Raw genomic sequence first — 22,695 nt, 5'->3', positions numbered from 1 at the left:
GTGAAACCTTGTTACGGGTTGAGTTAAAACCCCATTGAGGTTGTCGGGCTTGAACTCACCGTTCCATTTAGATAACAGTCAGTATAGGCTCCTGTCCTGGGGTCACAGGATCGGTGCTGCACCCTGGCTTTGATACAGACCTTTGGAGTAACCTCTTCAGTGCCCCCAACCCCAAAGAAAAAGGGTTCCCCTTTTTCTTTGGGGTTGGCCACACGGGCTCAATGATCCTTGTACATTGGACCCTGCTGAGTCCACACTCTCCACCTGCCAGAGATCCCCATGGATCGGTGTCAGTTGTTCAGTCCTTGGGGCTCCCATTCTCTTGACCAACCCTCCACTGATAGGGGTCGGTTTCAGCCAGTCCTGTAATGACCTAGTCACCCCACCCCAGGCAGTTACATCACCCACACACCCTATGTTTCCTGTTCTGCACCAAGAGTGGCTTTTAACCCCTTTGCATCCCCTGGGTAACAATGCATGAGAAGGAAACTGAGAGGGAAACTGAGGCAAGCACCAGCCTCAAATATATGACAGAAAGTTTCTACTTCTTCACAGCCCCACCTCAGACAAAAGGTGGGTGTGAACTTTCCCAGGAGCTTTTGACTGAGGATTGGATTAGGTAGGGGCGGGGGCAGAGAGATCATATGGGAGCTGAGGAGAGACAAAAGACAGAACAGAGGAGAGCAGAGAGAGCAGCAGAGGCAGGAGTGTGGGAGCACAGCGTGATGCTGGGAAAAGCTATACAGAGAGTTTGGGGTTCTGCTGGCTAAAGAGGCTGCAGGGGCTGGAAGCTAAGGAAACTCCTTCCGTTCTTGGTTCTCCTGGGTTTGGACAAGCGGGACTTCATAGGTTCCTTGCAAGTAAACAAGATGGCAGCAAAGAGAAGAGCAGACTCCAGCAATTTCTCTGTCCATCTAGGATGTCCTGAGGGCCCTGAATTTTGACTAGCCACTTGGGTCAAAAAGATGCAACAACAGTCTGTGTCTCTTGAGACAGGGATTCAGCTGAAGACGAACAAGTCCCTCTTTTACCATAAGAAGAGTGCCCACATGGGCGCCCAGATACTGGCTTGATCAGAGGATGCCCGTTGCTGTTTCCTTTAGTCCATTGTTAGAGTTGCCACAGTGGATCTAATTGTTCCAGGACGTGACAATCAGACCCACCCATTGGCCTCACAAGGGAGCAGTTCAGTGACTGCCCATGTGCCCCCGGCTTCACCAGATCAGCTTGGATTCCTTTCAGTTCTGCTTTCCCCGAAATCAGTTGCTCCCTCAGTGATTCCCAGCCGAGGTGGGGCTGGGGAACAAGACAGGTGTGTGAGGGGCCAGAAACAGACCGAGATGGGTTTTTTAAAGGACTTTGACACTGCTTATCTCGCGGCGTGGGGGGTGAGGAGTGGCAAACTTCACCATTTCTGGCATTTCATAGCCCCACCAGCACGGCGATGCCTATAAATGCCAGCCTGTTACCTTCATTCCCGAGCAGTCCTTAAGCATTTCCAGGCCGGGGAGCTGCACTGAGTCCGGTCTTCCTCTGCTGATAGCATCTGGGGAGGCTGCTCCTTGGACAACAGCATGATGGGGTGTGTGGGTTCCCCGTGGCCATATTGCTGCTAGCGCTGCCCCTGCTGGAGGGTGAGGCAGGGGACCACTGTTCTCTGCTTCCTTCTTTCCTTGGTGACATACAGGGCCAGGGATAGGAGTCGGAGAGCAGAGCCCCCCGGCGAGAGGGCAGAGGTGGGAGGGTGTTAAACATGGAAAGACAATAGCGACCCCCTGTGACTTGGTCCCTGGAGTGCAAACTGGACTGTGGAGCCACTGAGCCCTCCCAAACACACCAATCAGGGGTGCCTCTCACACTGTGATGCCGATATCAAGCTACAAACCTCTGGCAGACACTGCACTTACACAGCCACCCACAGGTAGGCACACAGCCAGGTGAGTGACATGAATGCTTCTCCCAGCTACTCATGAACCATCAACAGCGCAGCTCCTGCCAATTCCCCCTAGCTGCCCAGCCTGCACGTTATGTGAGGTTATGAAATACTGCTGTATATGTCACTGAAATATGTGGTGAGGTTGGAGGCACCCACAACCAGCCTTTTGGGTACAACAATGGAGTAGCCACAGAGAGTCAGACAGTGTTAATGGCTCATCAACACCCATCAAGGAAACAAGCCACTGTCCCATAGACCGTATACAATGGAGGCCGCTTGAGCAATGGGGACTGTCTCATTCCCACGTCACAGCAAAGGGAGGTTTCCAGTAAGCTGGAAGAAACTATAAAAGTACGGGAGTGACATCATCACCTGGCCTCTCTCTCCTGAGCTCAACAGCTGGAGGACAAAGCCTTTGCCCTGGGGAAGAGTGGTTCCTCTGTTTGTACCATCTGTCAGGGTGAGATGCTGCTTGATTTAAATCCTGTTTAGTTTGTAGAATTCAGACAGGGAATTTATTTGGATTTCTTCAGTATCCAACTTTGATCTCTTCGCTTTTCACTTATAATCACGTACAATCTATTGTTCTGTGGTTAATAAATCTGAAGGGAGATCAGAGCCAGCGGCTCCGCACCAGCTGGGGTGTCCATAGACCCGCCCTTGGCAGTGGGTTTGCTGGCATCCGTGGGACACGGCTGGGAGAGGGCGGTGGAAGGAAGCACATGGGTGCTATGAGGATGGGTAGGGTGGGAGCTGGGGGCTTGTGGGAGTCTCTATCAGACATTAAATCTGCCTGGTACACTGTAAGCACAAGCAGGATACAGGGGCCTGAACTTGCACAGCCTGGTAAGATGCCGGCACAAGATGCATAACAGGAAACCACAGAACCATAAGCTCGCAGCTGTCTTGCTAACAGACTATAGCAAAGAGCTTGAAACAACCCCATGCAAGGCAGCAGTGGACACAAGCAGTGATAAACAACTGTGGCAGAGCACCGGCTTTGCCTCGGGGGGTCTTGTGCTTCTAGGGGCAGTTAGGGCTTGCCTCAGAGGTTTGCGGTGACCCTCAATGTAGCCTCTCTCCCCTCCTAGAGGCAAGGGTTACAGCTTACTGCACCACTTTCATCATCGGCCAGTCAACAGGTTCGGTGTAAGAACCCTCTTTAGTCCCTGCCTTCCCTCTCAGGGAGCGTGTGTGTGTGTGTGTGTGTGGGGGGGGTGAATGGTTGGGGGGAACCCGGGCCCACCCTCTTCTCTGGGTTCCAGCCCAGGGACCCTAATTGGCAGTGGCAACAGGTATTTTTCCTGTACTACCGGAGCTATAGCTCTTCCCTGGGTTACTTCCCCAAACGGCACCCTTAGCACCCTCCTTGGTACCTGACCACGCTTGTTCTCCCACGTCTTTTCCTGCGCACCTTCCTTCTCCCAGTCTTCCCACAACACACCTCCTTACTCCCAGCTCCTACCAGCCAGACTCGCTGAAGGGGCTTCCTTTTAAACGAGTCCCAGCCGGTTCTAAATGGGCTTCAGGTGACCTGATTGGCTGTTTCCTTTGATTGCTTCTAATCAGTTCTTTATTGGTTCCAGGTGTCTTGTGGAGTCTGCCTGACCTAATTGCTTCTAGCACCTTCCTAACTGCTCTGGAGTAGCCCTTGCCCTGGTCAGTCAGGAAACAGTAAACCTCTTTCTCCAGTGGCCAGGGTGGTTTCCTTTGACCAGATTCCGACTTTCCACACCACCCTCCTGTAGCCCTCTGGCCTGGAGGAAAGGAGAGAGGTGCTGCTACAGGCCCTGGGCTCTCCCTGCTGCTCCTGCTCCAGCTACTCCCTCGTCTAATGCCACCAGACAGCTGCCGGGTGGGAAGCGCTAGGAGGTAGGCTGAGGAGCGGGGACGCAGCGCGCTCACGGGGGGAGGAGGAGGTGGGGCAAGGAGTGAGGGGGGCTTGGCTGCCGGTGCGTGCAGAGCACCCACTAATTTTTCCCTGTGGGTGCTCCAGCCCTGGACACCCAAGGAGTATGTGCCTATGGTTACAGTACCTGCAGATGGATAACCGTTACTGATCAAAGTAGCGGTGCAACATTCCTTATAAGCAGACATTTCATTAATCAAAGGAGCAGTGAAAGAGATTGGGGTTGGGGGTAGACATTGTGACAGAAGCTGAATAGACCCTGAGTGCGATCGGGGCTGCCATTGTCGCGCCAGGCGCTGCACAGACCACGGCCAAGATCAGGGCTCCCGCCACGCCAGGCAATACACAGACCCCGACTTAAACCAGGGCTGTGATTGTCCAGTTTTCATTTAGCTTCATTTCCAGTTTTCTTTTTCTTTCTTTCTTTCTCAATCCCCTTTTTATTAAGATTTTTTTAAATATATAAATCTAGCTAAATTTCAAAAGAAAGTGTTGCTTCGAAGTGAAAAGTGCAAATGGTTCGTTTGGAATATGTCCAAGAAACAGTTCCACTTCTCTGAACTTTTTTTCATCTGAAACTATTTGGCGAATTCAGTCTGAATATGTGAAGTTTTGGTCGACCCCAAACGACATATTTCAGTGAATAAACGATACCTCCAAATGATGTCACTCAGCTGTGCTCACGAGCACAAGAAATACACAGCTCTAGACAAAATAACCAGCACACCTACGTGCATTTCCCTGGCTCGGGTTCCTCACTGCTAGGGAGTGTGCAGTGCTTTGGTTTTGGACACAGTACCGTGGGGTGCCCCATATCCTTTCCCCATGGCTCGTGGCTTTTCTTCCAAGTCACGATGTTTTTCCCGCTCAGCTAGCTTTCTCTGACTTTGTCTGGTCCACAGTTAAACAAGAATCCCCTCCCAGCTATCAAAGCATGCCCATCTCCTCTCCATCCTTCCTGTCTTTGCCTGGCTTTTGCCCAATGTTTCCTGCTTCTGTGTGTCTTCTCTCCAGTTAATGTGTCCCCATCCCAGCACCTGGTGTCTTTGCTCCTCCCTGGTTGAGTTTTTGCTTCCCCCTGCTTGCAGAGGAATTGGAGGGGTGGATCTTGCCAATCCCAGAGAACCCAATTTCCAAGGTGTGTCTGCCTGAATGGGTGGTCATTTAAGGTCTAATGAATGAACATTCTCCCTAGCCTTGCTGACACAGCCCTCCCCGGTCAAGAAATGGTGGATTCCACATGAAGGCTCCACAACCCAACAATTTCATAATACCAACTTTACACGATCAGGTGGAATTCCCGAGGTGGATGGGGCAGATCCCTAAATTGTCACTGGAGTCATGCCAAGAGAAGGGCGACAGGGCCAAAAAAACAGGGTGGAAAATTTCACTTAAACCTAAATCCCACTGTGACCTCAACCCCAACTCGCATGATGCTGTTGGCCGCTCAAGGGGCTCGAGCGGACATCAAAGGTCCGTGGCCCGGTGTGCTTGGCACCAATAAAGACACCGAGGGGAGAAAGCAAGCCAAGTTTATTTCAGAGCTCTGAAATGGCACTAGGAGACCAGCATGTCTCAAATCCAGTGCAACAAATACAAATAACTTTTACCTTTTATACCCCAAACTGTTTGCATACATCTCTTTGTCTGGCTGTTCCCCTCACCCCTCCCTTCCAGACAACTGTTACAATAAGCTTGTGAGAAAACTTTCCCAGTCTCTGCGACCTTGAGTTAGACGCCTGTAAACTAACTACCCCTCGATTCCCTCCTCCTTATCTCTATTATTTCTGCTAGTGTGAGTGAAACTGCAGCCATCTGCTAGAAACGCTGACCAATACATTTCTGCTTCAGCCTACTTCAGAGCATGTAAAGCAGTAAACACAGAAGTAGGTGAGAGTTCACAAGATGGAGTTTGGGGGTTCAGATAGACCCAGAGCAAGAGAGTTTCATCGACACTTTGGTCTTCCGCTCCCCCGAGTTACCTGGTAGCTATGCCTAGTGGACCCCAACAATACCCTTAACCATGACCCCATGATAACTTTCACCTTAACCCCATAATACCCTAAAATCCATGATAACCCTAACCCAATGATAACCTTTACCCCACAAAAAGCACATCTCCGACCTAGGTACTGTCTTTGTCACTCTCTGCTTGTCAAACTCAGTTGGCAATAACATGGGGAAGTGAAAATCACTGTAGGCCTCCAGGCAGCCACCTGGGCCATCACATGTTTTCGTCTGGTTTTCCAGGAAGCCCGTAGTAGGGTGCCATCAGGCAGAGCAGAATGAAAGTGGTCACAACCTGTTCAGCACGTTGGATTTAACAACACTTATTTCCTTGTTTGAAGGATCAGGAAATCAGTCTCCATTATTCTCTATAGATGCAGGGAGGGGCACACAGGTACCCATAAAAACCTGCCCCAGCACTTGCATTCCCCAGTCAGGGTTTGGTCGGAGCAGTGGATGCAGCTGCATGCAGCCAAGACAGGCCTGGGGAAGGCTGAACCATGGAGCGTCTCTGCTCCCCACTGGCCTTAGCACTGCTGGCGATAACCCTGCTGCAGGGTGAGTGTGTGTGTGTGTGTGGGGGGGGATGTAGGGACCAGCCCCTAACTCCCGGGGGGAGAGGAGCGAGATACAGGTTGTGGGGGAGGGAATTGGGCTAGTGAATAACAGGGGGATCCAACCCCTTGGCCCTTCATAGATCCCCCAGCCCATCCAATCTGGATTTGTGAATTCAGTCCTGAGCTGCCCCTCTCCGATCAATGGGGAGTGTTGATTCTTACACCTACTGGTGGTAAATCAAATAGAAACACTGCTGAGAATTGTGGCTGGCGCTGAGGATGGCAGGGCTGTTCTGGGGCAATGGGCGGAGCTTGGGGAATTATGGGTGGAGCTACTGGCACTCATTCCCCTGCACACAGCTTCTCAGGTCCCAGCAATGCCTGCACATAACCCCCTCCCCCCAGCACACACACACACATGCTAATATCTTTCCCTTCTCTTTCTTCACTCGTTAGGTGCTCAGGGGAGTTGGAATCAGTCAGGTAAGACACCCACTGCAAAACTCCAACCTTACCTGCCCTGGGCATGTGGTATGAGAAGGATGCTGGGAGCCGGGACTTGGGTTCGCTCCCCTGCTCTGGGAGGGGAGAGGGGTCTAGTGTTTAGAACAATTGGGGGCAGGGTTCTATCCCTAGTAGTTAGAGGGGGCTGGGCTGGGAGTCAGGACTTCTGGGTTCTATGCTGGGTTCTGGACAAGGGATGTGCGCCTTGTCCCATGTTAACCTGGCTCCCCTGGCTTGTGCAGGATTCAGCCGTATCATGGGGGGGCAGGATGCCAAGAAGGGTAACTGGCCCTGGCAGGTCAGTGTGCAAGAAGATGGAGCCCACATCTGTGGAGGATCCCTCATCTCAGCCCAGTGGGTGGTGTCAGCTGCTCACTGCTTCAATCGGTGAGTAACCCTGGAAGGGGATCCCAGGCTGCCCTTACTTGGCTTGCAGTGACATCTGGCTGTGGCCTTAGCCCCCTCACTGATTTCCTGTTCCTGGTCAAGCCATCCCCACGTGGTATCACTCTGCAGCTGTTCCCCAACTGCCCCACCCCAGAGCTGCCTGCATCTCAGTGCCAGGTGAGCCAGCCCCTTGCAACGTTGCTGTGTGGCTGTTCCCCACCTGCTCTGCCCCTGAGGTGGCTGCATTTTTGTCTATGTTCTCAGCATATCTTCCTCCCTTGATCGGTATTTTCTGCCCTCCTCTCCCAGCTCTCTCCCTGACTCTGCCTATCGCATGAACCTGGGGGAGTACCAGCTCTCCAACCCCTCCCCCACCCAGATCTCGTCCCCCGTGAATCGCATCATCATCCACCCCAACTACAACGAGAGCACGGACATCGCCGACATCGCCCTGGTGCAGCTGACAGAACCTGTCACCTTCACGGACGAAATCCGCCCCATCTCCCTGCCGGGCCCCCCCACCCAGTTCCCAGCAGGGGACGTGTGCTGGGTCACTGGGTGGGGCCGCACTGGGTCAGCGTGTGAAGGTGGGGGGGGGGATAGGAGTGTGATGGGTCTAATGGGTGATTGGGGGGGGGGGCATTCAGCCCCTATCCCAAGGGGTGGCTAATGTCTCCAGAGTCTGAGAGCCCTTCCCCGGAGCTCTGCACACACAGGGCTGTGTAGCCACAAGAGGGAAACTGCACACACACACACACACACACACACACACACAGAGCCGCAATCCCCTCCAGCAGGGGGCAGCACTGCGCACACACACACACGCGCGCACACACAGCTCCAATCCCCTCCATCACTGCACACACTCACACACACACACATACACACACACACACACACACACAGCTCCGATCCCCACCATCACTGTACACACACATACATACACAGCTCCAATCCCCACCATCATTGTACACACACACACACACACACACACACACACACACACACACAAAGACTCTCCCGTGATGTTTATGTGCACTATGAGTTGCAGCCCCTAGATGGCAACATTGTTCACACGCCTGGCCAGTACGTTGCATTGGGAGAGATTTTTCCCAGCACTGCCCCGTCCTTTCCAGCTCCCTCGGCCTCCCAGTGGCTCCATCTCCAGCTCTCTCATTCCAGATACGCTTCCGCTGCCCCAGACACTCCAGGAGGTGCAGGTTCCTCTCGTCGATGTGTCGACCTGCAGAGAACACTATGGGGAATGCAGCCTTGGGATCGAAGAGGACATGCTGTGCGCTGGGTCCCTAGGAGTCAGTCGCGATAGCTGCAAGGTGGGCTATTTGGCTTGTGGGGGCAATGCTTGGGCCGGTTGAAATTATCTGGCCCACTGTTCTGTTTGCAAACATTGGCCCTTCCTCCCCCGCTCCCCCAAAAGGCCCAGGTGGGTGATGTTTTAATTTGATCTTCTCCTGCGTCTCATTGCCGATGAAAGTGGCTCTCCCAGCAGCAGTGCATACTGGGAGACCTCAAAAGGCTCTGTAGGATGAGAAAGGAACTCTCCGAGCTCTGACCCTGCTGAACTGGGATGGGTCTGACTTAACCTGAGCTTAACACCAGAGAAAACAGATCAAGTGACGGTGGTAGCTCTACCCCAGCACGGAAGGAGGACATGTCATAAGAAGAGAGTGGGGTTTAGTGTTTAGAGCTGGGTGGTGGTGGCTGTAAGCCAGGACTCCTGGGTTCTCTCCCTGGCTCTGGGAGGGGAGTGGGGTCTGGTGGGTGAGAGCAGGGGGGGTTGGGAGCCAGGACTCCTGGGTTCTCTCCCTGCTCTAATGGAGGAAAAACAGGAGCCTCTTTGTGGGAAGGGAGGCAAAGGAGTGAACCTCGCTGATTGCAGGGCCGGCACCAGCAAAGGAAGCAGGTGCCTGGGGCAGCCAATAGAAAGGGGCAGCACTCTGTCCATTATTGGGGTGGCACGTCCGGGTCTTCGGCAGCAATTCGGCAGCGGGCCCTTCAGTTCCTCTTTGGCGGCACTTCAGCGACAGCTCAATCGGGTGTTTCTTTGTTTGTTTTTTCTTTTCTTTTTTCTTCGCCACTTGGGGCAGCAAAAAAGCTGAAGCCGGCCCTGGCTGACTGTAATGTCCTTCTCTCTCCCCTAGGGAGACTCTGGGGGGCCTCTGGTCTGTCCAAGGAATGGCAACTTCCTCTTGGCTGGGATCGTCAGCTGGGGGGCTAACTGCACGGACTCCTCAACCCCCAGTCCCGGGGTGTACACCCAGGTCTCGTTCTATGCCAACTGGATCCAGGAGGTCACTGGTGGCACCAACCCTTCAGCCTTCTCTCCTGTCATACTGCTGCTTGCTGGGCTCCTCCTGACAGCCCTGTGATCTGCCCCCTTGGGGCTCCATCAATGCCACCCCCAGGCACAGATGCTCCCTCCAGCTCCCCCGGCACAGCCACCCCTTCCCCCACTAAGGTGGTGTCAGAACCCCCCTCTGGGCAGGGGCTGCTCTACCTGGGCATAAGCTGCAAGGAGATTGGAGCCGCCAGCCCCCCGCCAGCCGGGGTGTCTATAGACCCCCCTTGGCACCGGGTGTGGGCCCCGCGTTGCTGGGGTCTCTGGGACACGGTTGGAAGAGGGTGGTGGATGGAAGCACAGGGGCGCTATGGGAATGGGGAGCGCAGGGGTGGGGGATTATATCCAGCCCTTCCTGCAGCCCCGCAGCGCCCCCTGGGGGCGACTGGGAAGCCAACGGGGAAGGGCCCCGCAGCTGCTTTGATCCCGGGACCCGTGCTCTGAAAATCATCAATAAATTGGCTTTGCAAATTCTGTCTCCTCACGGCAACAGCCACGCAGCAGCTGGTGCCTCCTCCCGCTAGGTCCAGTCCTGCCACTGCCACAGCCACAGCCTCCCACGGGCTCCGCGGCTTGGTGTTAGCTGTGGGATGGCAGAGCTTAGGGGCTGTGTGCGGCACAGATCCCTCCCCAACCAAGACTGAGGCCCCCATTGTGCCAGGTGCTGCACAGACCCTGACCAAGATCCAGGTTATTGTTGTGCCTGGCCCTCTTCAGACCCCCCTCAAATGAGACGTGGCCCCCTGTCATGCCGGGCACTGCACAGACAAACTCAGTCGACTGAGGTCAGTCCCGTCCCCCCGTCCCCCGCCATCATGCTGGGCGCTGCATAGATCCCCCCAAACTGAAATCTGGGTCCCCATCATGCCAGGCATGGCATTGACTCCCCAGACCAAGTGTGACAAAGTGGGAATTTCCTGTAATATTTTTATGGTCCCTAGCTGTGCCTCAGTTTCCCCTGCATGCTGCATTGTTACCCCGTGTGTGGGAAAGGACTGTTTGCTCTCAGGGAAGGCTAGAGACACAGGCCTGACCTGCACTGGGAAATTCGATCGGTTTCACTATGTCCCTCAGGGGTGTGAAAAATCCTTCCCCAACCCCCGCCCCCAGAGCAATGCTGTTAAACTGAATTCTCCCATCGTCCTAGCTACCGCCCCTCGGGGGGGGATTAACTACACCGACAGGAGAACCCCTCCCACCGCCGTCGGTCGCAGCATCACTGAAGCGCTACAGCGCCACGGCTGCAGCATTTCAAGTGTAGACAAGTCCTTAGCTGTGACAGTCACCTCGCTGTCTGAGCCGGGCCGGGGCACTGGAAAAGGACGGGCCGACCCCACGTCAGTGGAGAATCCATGAAGATGACGGCAAATCCAACCACCAGCCGTTGACACCTGGCAACCTGCGACCCGGCGGAAGATGGATTTCCTCACCTCTCAGCAGGGAAGATGAGAAGCGCCCCCAGCTCCAGAACAAAGGACTGGCTGTGGGGGATAAGCGTTGGGTGCTGGAAGGAGTCGGGGCTCTCACCTGGGGACCCAGGAGGTCAGATGGAGAGACAGAGCTTCAAACATGGGGTTCACTGCAGCTTGCCTGGGCTCTGGGCTGCCCAGCAGGGCCGGCTCTGGCTTTTTTGCCGCCCCAGGCAAAAAAGCCTCCGGCCGCCCCCCCCCCCCCGTGGGGGGGGGAGGAGGGCGGCCGGAGCCCCAGGGGGAGGGCGGCAAGCCCCGACGGGGGCTCCGCTCTCCCCCCGGCGGCCGGGGGGAGAGCGCCAGGGGGGGAGGGCGGCCGGAGCCCTGGGAGGAGGGCGGCGAGCCCTGGCGGGGGCTCCGCTCTCCCCCCGGCGGCCGGAGCCCTGGGGGCAGGGTGGCGAGCCCCGGCGGGGGCTCCGCTCTCCCCCCGGTGGCCAGGGGGAGGGCGCCGGGGGGAGGGCGGCCGGAGCCGTGGGAGGAGGGCGGCGAGCCCCGGCTGGGGCTCGGCTCTCCCCCCGGCAGCCAGAGCGCAGGGGGCAGGGCGGCGAGAGGGCGGCGAGCCCCAGGCAAAAAAGCCTCCGGCCGCCCCCCCCCGTGGGGGGGGGGAGGAGGGCGGCCGGAGCCCCGGGGGGAGGGCGGCAAGCCCCGGCGGGGGCTCCGCTCTCCCCCCGGCGGCCGGGGGGAGGGCGCCAGGGGGGAGGGCGGCCTGAGCGCCGGGGGGAGGGCGGCGAGCCCGGCCGTGGCCCCACTCTCCCCGGCGGCCAGAGCGCCGCGCCGCCCCCCTCCAGGTGCCGCCCCAAGCACAAGCTTGGTGGGCTGGTGCCTGGAGCCGGCCCTGCTGCCCAGAATGGGCCATGCGTTAGCCTTCAGTTCTCTGTGCTCCACAAAGGACCCTCCCTCCCCCTGTGCTGTGTGGCAGGTGACTAACCCGACTGTTTTGACAGCGCTGTGTGAGTGTCACTGCAATTCTGGGTGAGGTGCGTTAGTCCCTGCAGCATGGATACGTCTCTCCCAGGGGTCGGGCTCAGTTGGACATGCTAAGCAGAGCTCACGGTGTGAAGCAGGAGGGCTGGAGCTCCAGAGGTTCAGTCAAGGGAGATGAAGCCACCTGACTTACCCTGGAGGAAGAGTGAGACCCCAAGAGGGTTGGGCACATTGAAGTGGTTCATCCTAGAGAGAGTTCCAAAGATGGGGCCGTAGAAAGGATCCTGTGGCTCTGTGACGGGTGGTGGCAGTGGTGGGATGCTGACTGCACCAGGAGTATTTTGCAACAAGTAACCCGCAGTAGTAAAACTAGGGTAGTCAAAGGAAACAGCAAGAGAATGGTGTATAATCACCTCCCTAACAAGGATTGGCTACCGGTGTTGTCTTTGGTTTAGGATCTAAGGCACCAACTGATCTGGGGTAAGTGACTGGTGTCTTGGGACTGCAACCAACCTGAATGTGGTGTGATTTTTCTGACCATTTATCACTACATCCAGTTTGTCTGGGTGGCAAGAGAGATTGGAGAGTGCAAGGGGACTGTCTGTGACTCCATGGTGAGACGGTCACATTTGTTACTGGTTTGGTGAAATTACTCAGAACATATCACCAGTTTGGAGTGTCTGCCCTGTTTTTTGGTTTGCCCTGTCAGTAGGCACCTGACAACGTGACAATGGGATGAACAAAGAACCCAGAATCCTGATTCCCGGCCCCCCTGTTTTAACCCACTAGCTCCCACTCTTGTCCCAGATCCAGGGGTTGAACCCAGGATCTCTTTCTCATGACACATGTCCAGGACAGGTGAGGCTGGAGTTTTGTGGTGGGTATCTTGCCTGTCTGATTCCAACTCCCCTGAGCACCTAGGGCAGTGGGTCTCAAACTTTTTTACTGGCGATCCCTTTCACAAAGCAAGATCTGAGTGCAACCCCCTTATAAATTAAACACACTTTTTAATATATTTAACACCATTATAAATGCTGGAGGCAAGTGGGGTTTGAGTTGAAGGTTGACAGCTCGTGACCCCCCTTGTAATGACCTCACGACTCCCTGAGGGGTCCCAACCCCCAGTTTGAGAACCCGCGACCTAGGGAGTGAAGAAAGAAAAGGCACAGATATTAATATATGTGTGTGTGTGTGTGTGTGTGTGTGTGTGTGTGTGTGTGTGTGTGTGTGTGTGTGTGTGTGTGTGTGAGGGGGCGGGATATCCGCAGGCATTGCTGGGCCCTGAGAACGTGTGTGGAGGGGAATGAGTGCCAGTAGCTCCATCCATAATTCCCAAGCTCCGCCCATTATCCCAGAACAGCCCTGCCATCCTCAGTGCCAGCATCTCTCTTGTGGCTACACAGCCCTGTGTGTTCAGAGCTCCGGGGAAGGGCTCTCAGTGCCAGCCAAAATCCTTACCTGCCCATGGCCTGCACAGTGAGAATGAGACTCAGGCCTGGTCTACACTACGAGTTTAGGTCGACTTTAGCAGCGTTAAATCGAATTAAGCCTGGACACGTTCACACGACGAAGCCCTTTCTTTCGACTTAAAGGGCCCTTTAAATCGGTTTCTTTAATCCACCTCCGACGAGGGGATTAGTGATAAAATCGGCCTTAGCGGGTCAGAATTGGGGTAGTGTGGATGGAATTCAACGTTATTGGCCTCTGGGAGCTATCTCACAGTGCTTCATTGTGACCGCTCTGGACAGCACTCTCAACTCAGATGCACTGACCAGGTAGACAGGAAAAGGCCCGCGAACGTTTGAATTTCATTTCCTGTTTGCTCAGCGTGGAAAGCACAGGTGACCACGCAGAGCTCATCAGCACAGGTAACCGTGATGGAGTCCCAGGATCGCAAAAGAGCTCCAGCATGGACCGAACGGGAGGTACGGGATCTGCTCACCATATGGGGAGATGAATCAGTGCTAGCTGAACTCCGAAGCAGTAAACGAAATGGCAAAATATTAGAAAAGGTCTCCAAGGCCATGAAGGACAGAGGCCATAACAGGGACGCACAGCAGTGCCGCGTGAAAATTAAGGAGCTACGGCAAGCCTACCACAAAGCCAGAGAAGCAAACGGAAGGTCCGGGGCAGAGCCGCAAACATGCCGCTTCTACGCGGAGCTGCATGCCATTCTAGGGGGTGCAGCCACCACTAGCCCAAGCGTGTGCTATGAGTCCCTCACTGGAGAAACACACAGGGAAGCGGGTTCGGGGTACGAGGAAGATGAGGATGAAGATAATGTAGATAGCTCACAGCAGCAAGGAAGCAGAGAAACCGGTTTCCCCAACAGCCAAGATATGTTTATCACCCTGGACCTGGAACCAGTAACCCCTGAACTCACCCAAGGCGTGCTCCCAGACCCTGAGGGCACACAGGGGACCTCTGGTGAGTGTACCTTTGTAAATATTACACATGGTTTAAAAGCAAGCGTGTTTAATGATTAATGATTAATTTGCCCTGGCAATCGTGGCCAGTACAGCTACTGGAAAAGTCTGTTAACGTGTATGGGGATGGAGCGGAAATCCTCCAGGGACATCTCCAGAAAACTCTCCTTCATGTACTCCCAAAGCCTTTGCAAAAGGTTTCTGGGGAGGGCTGCCTTATCCCGTCCGCCATGGTAGGACACTTTACCACGCCAGGCCAGTAGCACATAGTCTGGAATCATTGCATAACAAAGCATGGCAGCGTATGGTCCCGGTGTTTGCTGGCATGCAGACAACATCCATTCCTTATCGCTCTTTGTTATCCTCAGGAGAGTGATATCATTCACGGTCACCTGGTTGAAATGGGGCGATTTTATTAAGGGGACATTCAGAGGTGCCCCTTCCTGCTTTGCTGAACAGAAATATTCCCCGCTGTTAGCCACACGGTGGGGGGGAGGGGTGAAGTGATCATCCCAGAGAATTGGGGGGGGGGGGGACGGGAGTTAGTTGGGTTTGTGCTGCATGTTAACCCGGAAACCGCAGCCCCTCCTTTTACATTGCAAACCCATTTTAAATGGCCAACCCAACGGGTGCTTGGTATGGGAAATGAGAGCGCTACATGTTAAGAAGGTTAAAAAAGCCAAAAGACTGTGTCTTACCATGGCTGCCTGCAAGCCGAAATCTGTTGCCTGGCACTGTGTGAGTGATCTCTCACACCAAACCGGCAGGCCCTCAATATAAGAGGAAAAATGCAACCTTGTAACGAAAGCACATGTGCTGTGTAATGTGAACAGCAAAATTTAACGTGAAAGAGTGTACCCATTGTTCTCTAAAATGTGTCTTTTTTTAACCACCTCTCCCTTCTCCTCCACCAGCTGCAAATGTTTCTCCTTCACAGAGGCTAGTGAAGATTAGAAGGAGAAAACGGAGGACGCGGGACGATATGTTCACGGAGCTCCAGATGTCCTCCCACGCTGACAGAGCACAGCAGAATGCGTGGAGGCAGTCAATGTCAGACTACAGAAAAGCACAATATGAACGAGAGGAGAGGTGGCGGGCTGAATCGCGGGATGAACAGAGCAAGTGGCGGGCTGAAGATGATAGGTGGCGTCAGCTTGCAGACAGAAGGCAAGAGTCGATGCTCCGGCTGCTGGAGCATCAAACTGATATGCTCCAGCGTATGGTTGAGCTGCAGGAAAGGCAGCAGGAGCAGAGACCGCCGCTACAGCCCCTGTGTAACCAACAGCCCTCCTCCCCAAGTTCCATAGCCTCCTCACCCAGACGCCCAAGAACACGGTGTGGGGGCCTCCGGCCACCCAGTCACTCCACCCCAGATGATTGCCCGAGCATCAGAAGGCTGGCCTTCAATAAGAGTTAAAGTTTTAAACTGCAGTGTGTCCTTTTCCTTCCCTCCTCCCCCACCCATCCCGGGCTACCTTGGCAATTATCCCCCTAGTTGTGTGATGAATTAATAAAGAATGCATGAGTGTGAAGTAACAATGACTTTATTGCCTCTGCAAGCGGTGCTCGAAGGGGGGAGGGGAGGGTGGGGTGGTTGGTTTACAGGGAAGTAGACTGAACTGGGTGGGGGGGGCGGAGGGTTCATCAAGGAGAAACAAACAGAAGTTTCACACCGTAGCCTGGCCAGTCACAAAACTAGTTTTCAAAGCTTCTCTGATGCGCACCGCGCCCTGCTGTGCTCCTCTAACCGCCCTGATGTCTGGCTGCACGTAATCAGCGGCCAGGCGATTTGCCTCAACCTCCCACCCCGCCATAAATGTCTCCCACTTACTCTCACAGATATGGTGGAGCGCACAGCAAGCAGCAATAACAATGGGGATATTCTTTTCGCTGAGGTCTGAGCGAGTCAGTAAGCTGCGCCAGCGTGCTTTTAAACGTCCAAATGCACATTCCACCACCATTCGGCACTTGCTCAGCCTGTAGTTGAACAGGTCCTGACTCCTGTCCAGGCTGCCTGTGTACGGCTTCATGAGCCATGGCATTAAGGGGTAGGCTGGGTCCCCAAGGATCACGATAGGCATTTCAACATCCCCAACGGTTACTTTCTGGTCCGGGAAGAAAGTCCCTTCCTCCAGCTTTCGAAACAGAGCAGAGTGCCTGAAGACGCGAGCATCATGTACCTTTCCCGGCCATCCCACGTTGATGTTGGTGAAACGTCCCTTGTGATCCACCAGGGCTTGCAGCAGCATTGAAAAGTACCCCTTGCGGTTTATGTACTCGGTGGCTTGGTGCTCCGGTGCCAAGATAGGGATATGGGTTCCGTCTATGGCCCCACCACAGTTTGGGAATCCCATTGCAGCAAAGCCATCCACTATGGCCTGCACGTTTCCCAGAGTCACTACCCTTGATATCACCAGGTCTTTCATTGCCCTGGCAACTTGGATCACAGCAGCCCCCACAGTAGATTTGCCCACTCCAAATTGATTCCCGACTGACCGGTAGCTGTCTGGCGTTGCAAGCTTCCACGGGGCTATCGCCACTCGCTTCTCAACTGTGAGGGCTGCTCTCATCCTGGTATTCTGGCGCTTCAGGGCAGGGGAAAGCAAGTCACAAAGTTCCACGAAAGTGCCCTTACGCATGCGAAAGTTTTGCAGCCACTGGGAATCGTCCCACACCTGCAGCACGATGCGGTCCCACCAGTCTGTGCTTGTTTCCCGGGCCCAGAATCGGCGTTCCACGGCATGAACCTGCCCCAGTAACACCATGATTTCCACATTGCTGCGGCCTGTGCCTTGTGAGAGGTCTATGTCCATGTCAATTTCCTCGTCACTCTCGTCGCCGTGCTGCAATCGCCTCCTCGGCTGGTCCTGGTTTTGCTTTGGCATGTTCTGGCTCTGCATATACTCCAGGACAATGCGCGTGGTGTTCATAGTGCTCATAATTGCCGCGGTGATCTGAGCGGACTCCATGATCCCAGTGCTAGCTATGGCGTCTGGTCTGAAAAAAGGCACGAAACTAGTATCTGACGGACCAGGGGAAGGAGGGAGGGAGGGGCGAGTGACGACATGGTGTACAGGTACAGGGAATTAAAATCAACAAAGGTGGCTGTGCATCAGGGAGAAACACAAACAACTGTTACACAGAATGGCCCCCCAAAGATTGAACTCAAAAGCCTGGGTTTAGCAGGCCGTTGATTTCACGGAGAGAGGGGGAAGCAAATGAATACAGAACAAATCTATTTTTTACATCTTAAGCTGGCAGACGACGGTGCAGCATGACTGATAGCCCTCGGCATCTTCTGGGTGCTTGGCAGAAAATACTGGGTGCTTGGCAGCTAGTGTACTAAGATTGATAGCCATCATCGTCAAGACAGTTCAATAGGACTGAGCATGTCTGCCCAGGTGCCTCTGATCGAACCGCAATATGACGACGACAGATATCAATCTTAATACACCATCTACTGCCAAAAGGCAAGGGGCTGCTGCTGTGTAGCAATGCAGCCCCACCTCTGCCAGCACCCAGATCGCCCTCGGCCTCTTCTGGGCGCTTGGCAGAAAATAGCATACTACGATTGATAGCCATCATCATCAAGACAGTTCGCTAGGACTGAGCATGTCTGCCCAGGTGCCCATGATTGACAGCCACTGCAATATGACGATGATGGATACCAGTCGTAATATACCATCTTCTACCAAAAGGCAAGGGGCTGGTGCAATGCAGCCCTACGGCTGCCAGCACCCAGATAGCCAATGAAGGCTACCAGTCATGCTGCACCGTCTACCGCCAAAAGGCAGTTAGCTGCTGCTGCTGTGTAGCAATGCAGTCCCACGTCTGCCGGCACCCAGATGACATATGGTGACGGTGAGCTGAGCTGAGCGGGTTCCATGCTTGCCGTGGTATGTTGTCTGCACAGGTAACCCAGGTAAAAAGGCGCGAATCTATTGTCTGCCGTTGCTCTGACAGAGGGGGAGGAGCCTGACGACATGTACCCAGAACCCCCCGCGACACTGTTTTGCATCATTCAGGCATTGGGATCTCAACCCAGAATTCCAATGGGTGGCGGAGACTGCGGGAACTGTGGGATAGCTACCCATAGTGCAATGCTCCGGAAGTCGACGCTAGCCTCTGTACTGTGGACGCGGTCCGCCGACTAGAGCACTTAGAGCATTTTACGTGGGGACACACACAATCGGCTGTATACAACCGATTTCTATAAAACCGGCTTCTATAAATTCAACCTAATTTCGTAGTGTAGACATACCCTCAGTCAGAACACCTGGGTCCAATCGCAGCTGTGGGAGGGGAGTGGGGATTGTGGGTTAGAACAGAGGGGATAAGGTGGTATCATCAGTGTTAGGGATAAGAGTTAACATTATCATAGGGCTAAGGTTATAATGGGGTGAGGGTTAAGGGTATCATTGGGTGAAGGTTATCATGGAGGTTAGAGCAAGGGGTATCATCAGGGTGAGGGTCAGGGTTGAAATATGGGATTTCTTTCTTTATCCCTTTTTATTTACATTTTCTTAAAAAATACAAATCTAGCTAAATTTCAAAATAAAGCACTGCTTTGAAATGAAAAGAGAAAATCTTTTGTTGGGAATGTGTCAAAGAATGTGTCAAAGGTTCCACTTTTCCAAGTTTTTTCATCTGAAACTATTTGCTGAATTCAATCTGAATTTGTGAATAGTTTTAGAAGAATCCAAACTACATATTTCAGCAAATAACCTATTCCTCCAAACAATGTCACTCCAATTGTGAGTAACTGGGGCGGGAAGGGACCGGTGCTGCACAGACAGGCAACCTGCCTAGATCTATGCCAGGCAAACCATCCCTGGATGGCATCACTGTGAGGCTGTTCCCCAGCTGCCCCACCCCAGAGGTGGCTGCATCTCAGAATCGGGTGGACCATCCCTGTGCAGCATCGTGGGTAGTTTTCCCCCAGCTGCCCTGCCCGAGAGGTGGCTGCCTCTCATTGTCAGGTGTTCCCTCTGTGTTCCCTGGACCCAACTGCATTTTTGCCCATGTTTGCAATCCAGTTTCCCCCACTGATCGGTGCTTTCCCTCTGCTCCCCAGGGCTTTCCCCCAGTCTGCCTATCGTGTGAACCTTGGGGAGCACCAGCTGTCCAACCCCTCCCCAAGCCGGCTTTCATCCCCTGTGCGCCAGATCATCGTCCACCCCAATTACAACAGGGGGACCCATTCAGCCGACATTGCCCTAGTGCAGCTCACAGAGCCAGTGTGATACACTGATGAAATCCTCCCCATCTGCTTGCCAGGCCCCTCCAACTCCTTCCCTGGCAACCACACGTGCTGGGTCACCGGTTGGGGGAGAATAGCCTCTGAGGGTAAGACCATCCCCCGGGGGAGATGCTATCACTCCACTCCTCAAGCCCCGTGTTCCTGGAGCCCTGTGATTCCTGCTGCATCTTGAAATAATCCCTGCCCAGCTCTCTGCTGCCCCCTGCCAGCTGGCTACCCCTGATTGGCTGTATCCCTCAGAGTCATCCGTGAGACAGCTAATCTATTGATCTCAGGTGGGAACCTTGTGTTTTAGATACAGATGGTCCCTGATTTGAATCCTGCAGTGGAAACCCCCTCTAGGGGCAGCACGGCACAGACTGGGTCCTATGGGGATTGGTGCGGCTCTGGAAGCTGGGTGGAGGTGGGGAATGGATGCACGGAGGTGAAGGGAATGGGACACGGGGAGGGGATGGAGTGGAGGATGGCTAGAGGGGAGGAGAGTGGATGGGGGAGATAGATGGGGATAGGAAATTGTCAGGCACAGGGGTGGGTTGCAGGAGGTGATGGATCTAGTACCCTGGTTCTCTCCCCCCCCCCCCAGTCTCTCTCCCCCCCCCCCCCAAGGCGCTGCAGGAGGTTCAGGTCCAGCTGATCGACACTGCAGCCTGCAACACCCTCTACAACATCAACCCAGCCCCGAACATCGGCAGGGACCCCGTCAAACCTGATATGATCTGTGCCGGCTACGCTGAAGGGCAGAGGGACTCCTGCCAGGTGAGAGAGGGCTCTGGGCCGGCTGGATGCACGTGAGCCCCAGCGTGGCTCCCTGTCGCCATCTAGGGCCTGCAGTGAGTAGAACGGCTGCTGCAGCCACGGAGCTCCGGACCCAGCTTCCTTTGAGTTGGCAGGTGGAGTCACAGCGCCATGCCTAGGCCCCAGCTCCTGGAGTCCTGTGATTAGGGCAGAGCCCCAGCTTTTATTTTTTATTGAAGTAATAGTAGAACCTTTGTGGTTGGGTAGAAAAGAGGGACAATGTGACTAGAGGGTAACTGAGGCCTGCCTGAGTCTGCAGAGAGCCTGAGCCAGTCACTCTGAGATGGGAAAATATTCTATGCATCAATATGGAGGGTGTTAACTCCCAGCCCCACTCCTCTGGGGAGCCCTGCCAGTGGTCTCTGTGTAGGGCAGGAGAGGAAGAACACAGCCACCCCAGCACCTGTGACATAGTGGGGGATACCACCTCTACCACCAATGCCTCCTTCAGGGAAAGTGTGTGGGAAAAGCATACCATGTTCCTTTCACTTCTCATGTTGGTGTGGACAAAATATATGGGGGGGGGGGGGCATAGGGTGGCCCATATGCCTATAGCCCTAAGGGGCTGGATTGTGGATGCTTTGGGATGGGGACGAGGGGGAAGGCCCTCACTAATCCCAATTTCTCTGCTCCTCCAGGGTGACTCTGGGGGGCCGCTGGCCTGTGACTACAATGGGACCTGGTTCCTGATGGGGAGTGTGAGTTGGGGGGACGGCTGTGGCCAGCCCAATCGTCCCAGTATCTATGTCCGGACAGTGGCCTATGGTGAATGGATATGGGGGCACGTGGTCTCCGGGGGCCAAGCCACCACCATGGAGAACAGCACCTCTGGAATAAATGATGCCAGACCCTCCTTCAGCACCTACACGCTTCTCTTCACTACTCTCTTGATGTCACTGTGACCCCCCTTCCATCGGGATGCCCCCCCCATCTCTCCCTCCTCCATTCACCCAGCAGTGAAACCCTCCACTGTCTTGGGGCAGTGTGAGATGGAGATGGGAGAGGATCTGAGACCTATCAGCAATGCCTGAGTCTTCAGACAGCCTGACCCTATTGCAGTGAGAAGGGAGAGCTGCCCTGAGTGTGACTGAGAGCAACACTGCCTGAGTCTGCAGAGAGCCTGAGCTGATTGCTTGGAGAGGAGGGGCACTGCTCCAAGCACCTCTATGGGGCAGCGCTTGGACATGCAGAACAAGGATGTTTGGGATTGGATCGCTGGGAGATGGGCGGTGTAGGTGGGGCAGGGTTTATAGGTAGCCCCTCCTACAGCTCCACAGTGGCCCCTGTGTGTAACTGCATATATGGATGCTGCACCCCCATCACATGTGGTCAAAAATAAAATGGTTTTGCATCAAACTCTGCTCCCAGGTTCCCGGCTGGGTTCAATGGGCCCCTGAGGAACGCCTATTGTGTCTGCGAGAGCTGCCGCCTGGGCCAGTCCCTGCCCCGTCTGTTCCATTGGGGGAGTCATCAGTGTCACAACCCTTCCAGCCTCAGCTTCCACAGCTACGTTCTCAGACTCGGGGGGCTGCCAAGCTGAAATCCTGCCCTCCCCCCGATATGCCCTCAAATGGTCCTTTGGGTAGCTTTGGGGTTAGTCCTGGGACCCAACTCTATACTACGCACCACTTTGTTTACTCAGGTCAGCTGTGGAGGGTCCCTCCCCCAAGGTTTATCCCTCTTTGGGCTCTCACCCTTCCTTCCCCTAGCATTGTGGGACCTGAGCAGGCCCCACGTCTAACAGTTTCCCCATGTGACCTTACAGAGAACCAGAGAGCTGTGGGGCTGGAAGGGACCTCGAGAGGTCACTTAGTCCAGCCTCTTGTGCAGAAGCAGGACCAAGTAAATCTAGACCAGCCCTGACAGGGGTTCATCCAACTTGCTCTTAAAAGCCTCCAGTGACGGGGATCCCACAACCTCCCTGGGAAGCCTGTTCCAAACGACCCTGAGAGTTAGATCGATCCAAAGCTGAACGAATCTGAGAGTAGATTGATCCTGATAGTGGATCCCTAGAATCTCACCAACCTGTTGAAACACTTTGGATTCAAATCTCCGCCCATGATCTGTGCATAACTCACCCGGGAACCCAGACCTGGTGAAGGATTCATTCCCTGGGACCCCGGCTACTATCCCAACCTCTGGATTTCTTAGGGGGCGGTTTG

At 54.6% G+C, this 22,695-nt stretch overlaps 1 protein-coding gene and 1 pseudogene across 1 annotated transcript; one reads left to right on the top strand and one right to left on the bottom strand.

Annotated features, from left to right (window-relative positions):
* LOC135877976 (RING finger protein 112-like) overlaps positions 1 to 22,695 on the bottom strand; it is a 1,138,053-nt pseudogene that overhangs the window by 92,992 nt on the left and 1,022,366 nt on the right.
* Positions 6,353 to 21,435, top strand: LOC135877139 (serine protease 27-like). The gene is made up of 9 exons (XM_065402483.1): positions 6,353 to 6,410; positions 6,866 to 6,892; positions 6,951 to 6,972; positions 7,163 to 7,300; positions 7,610 to 7,881; positions 8,483 to 8,634; positions 9,463 to 9,612; positions 20,345 to 20,494; positions 21,172 to 21,435. The coding sequence occupies exons 1-9, from the start codon at positions 6,353 to 6,355 to the stop codon at positions 21,433 to 21,435; spliced, it is 1,233 nt and encodes a 410-aa protein (XP_065258555.1).

The sequence above is a fragment of the Emys orbicularis genome, chromosome 4 (genome assembly GCF_028017835.1).
Source record: "Emys orbicularis isolate rEmyOrb1 chromosome 4, rEmyOrb1.hap1, whole genome shotgun sequence".
Classification (NCBI taxonomy): Eukaryota; Metazoa; Chordata; order Testudines; family Emydidae; genus Emys; species Emys orbicularis.
This window is presented reverse-complemented; position numbering and strand designations above follow the sequence as displayed.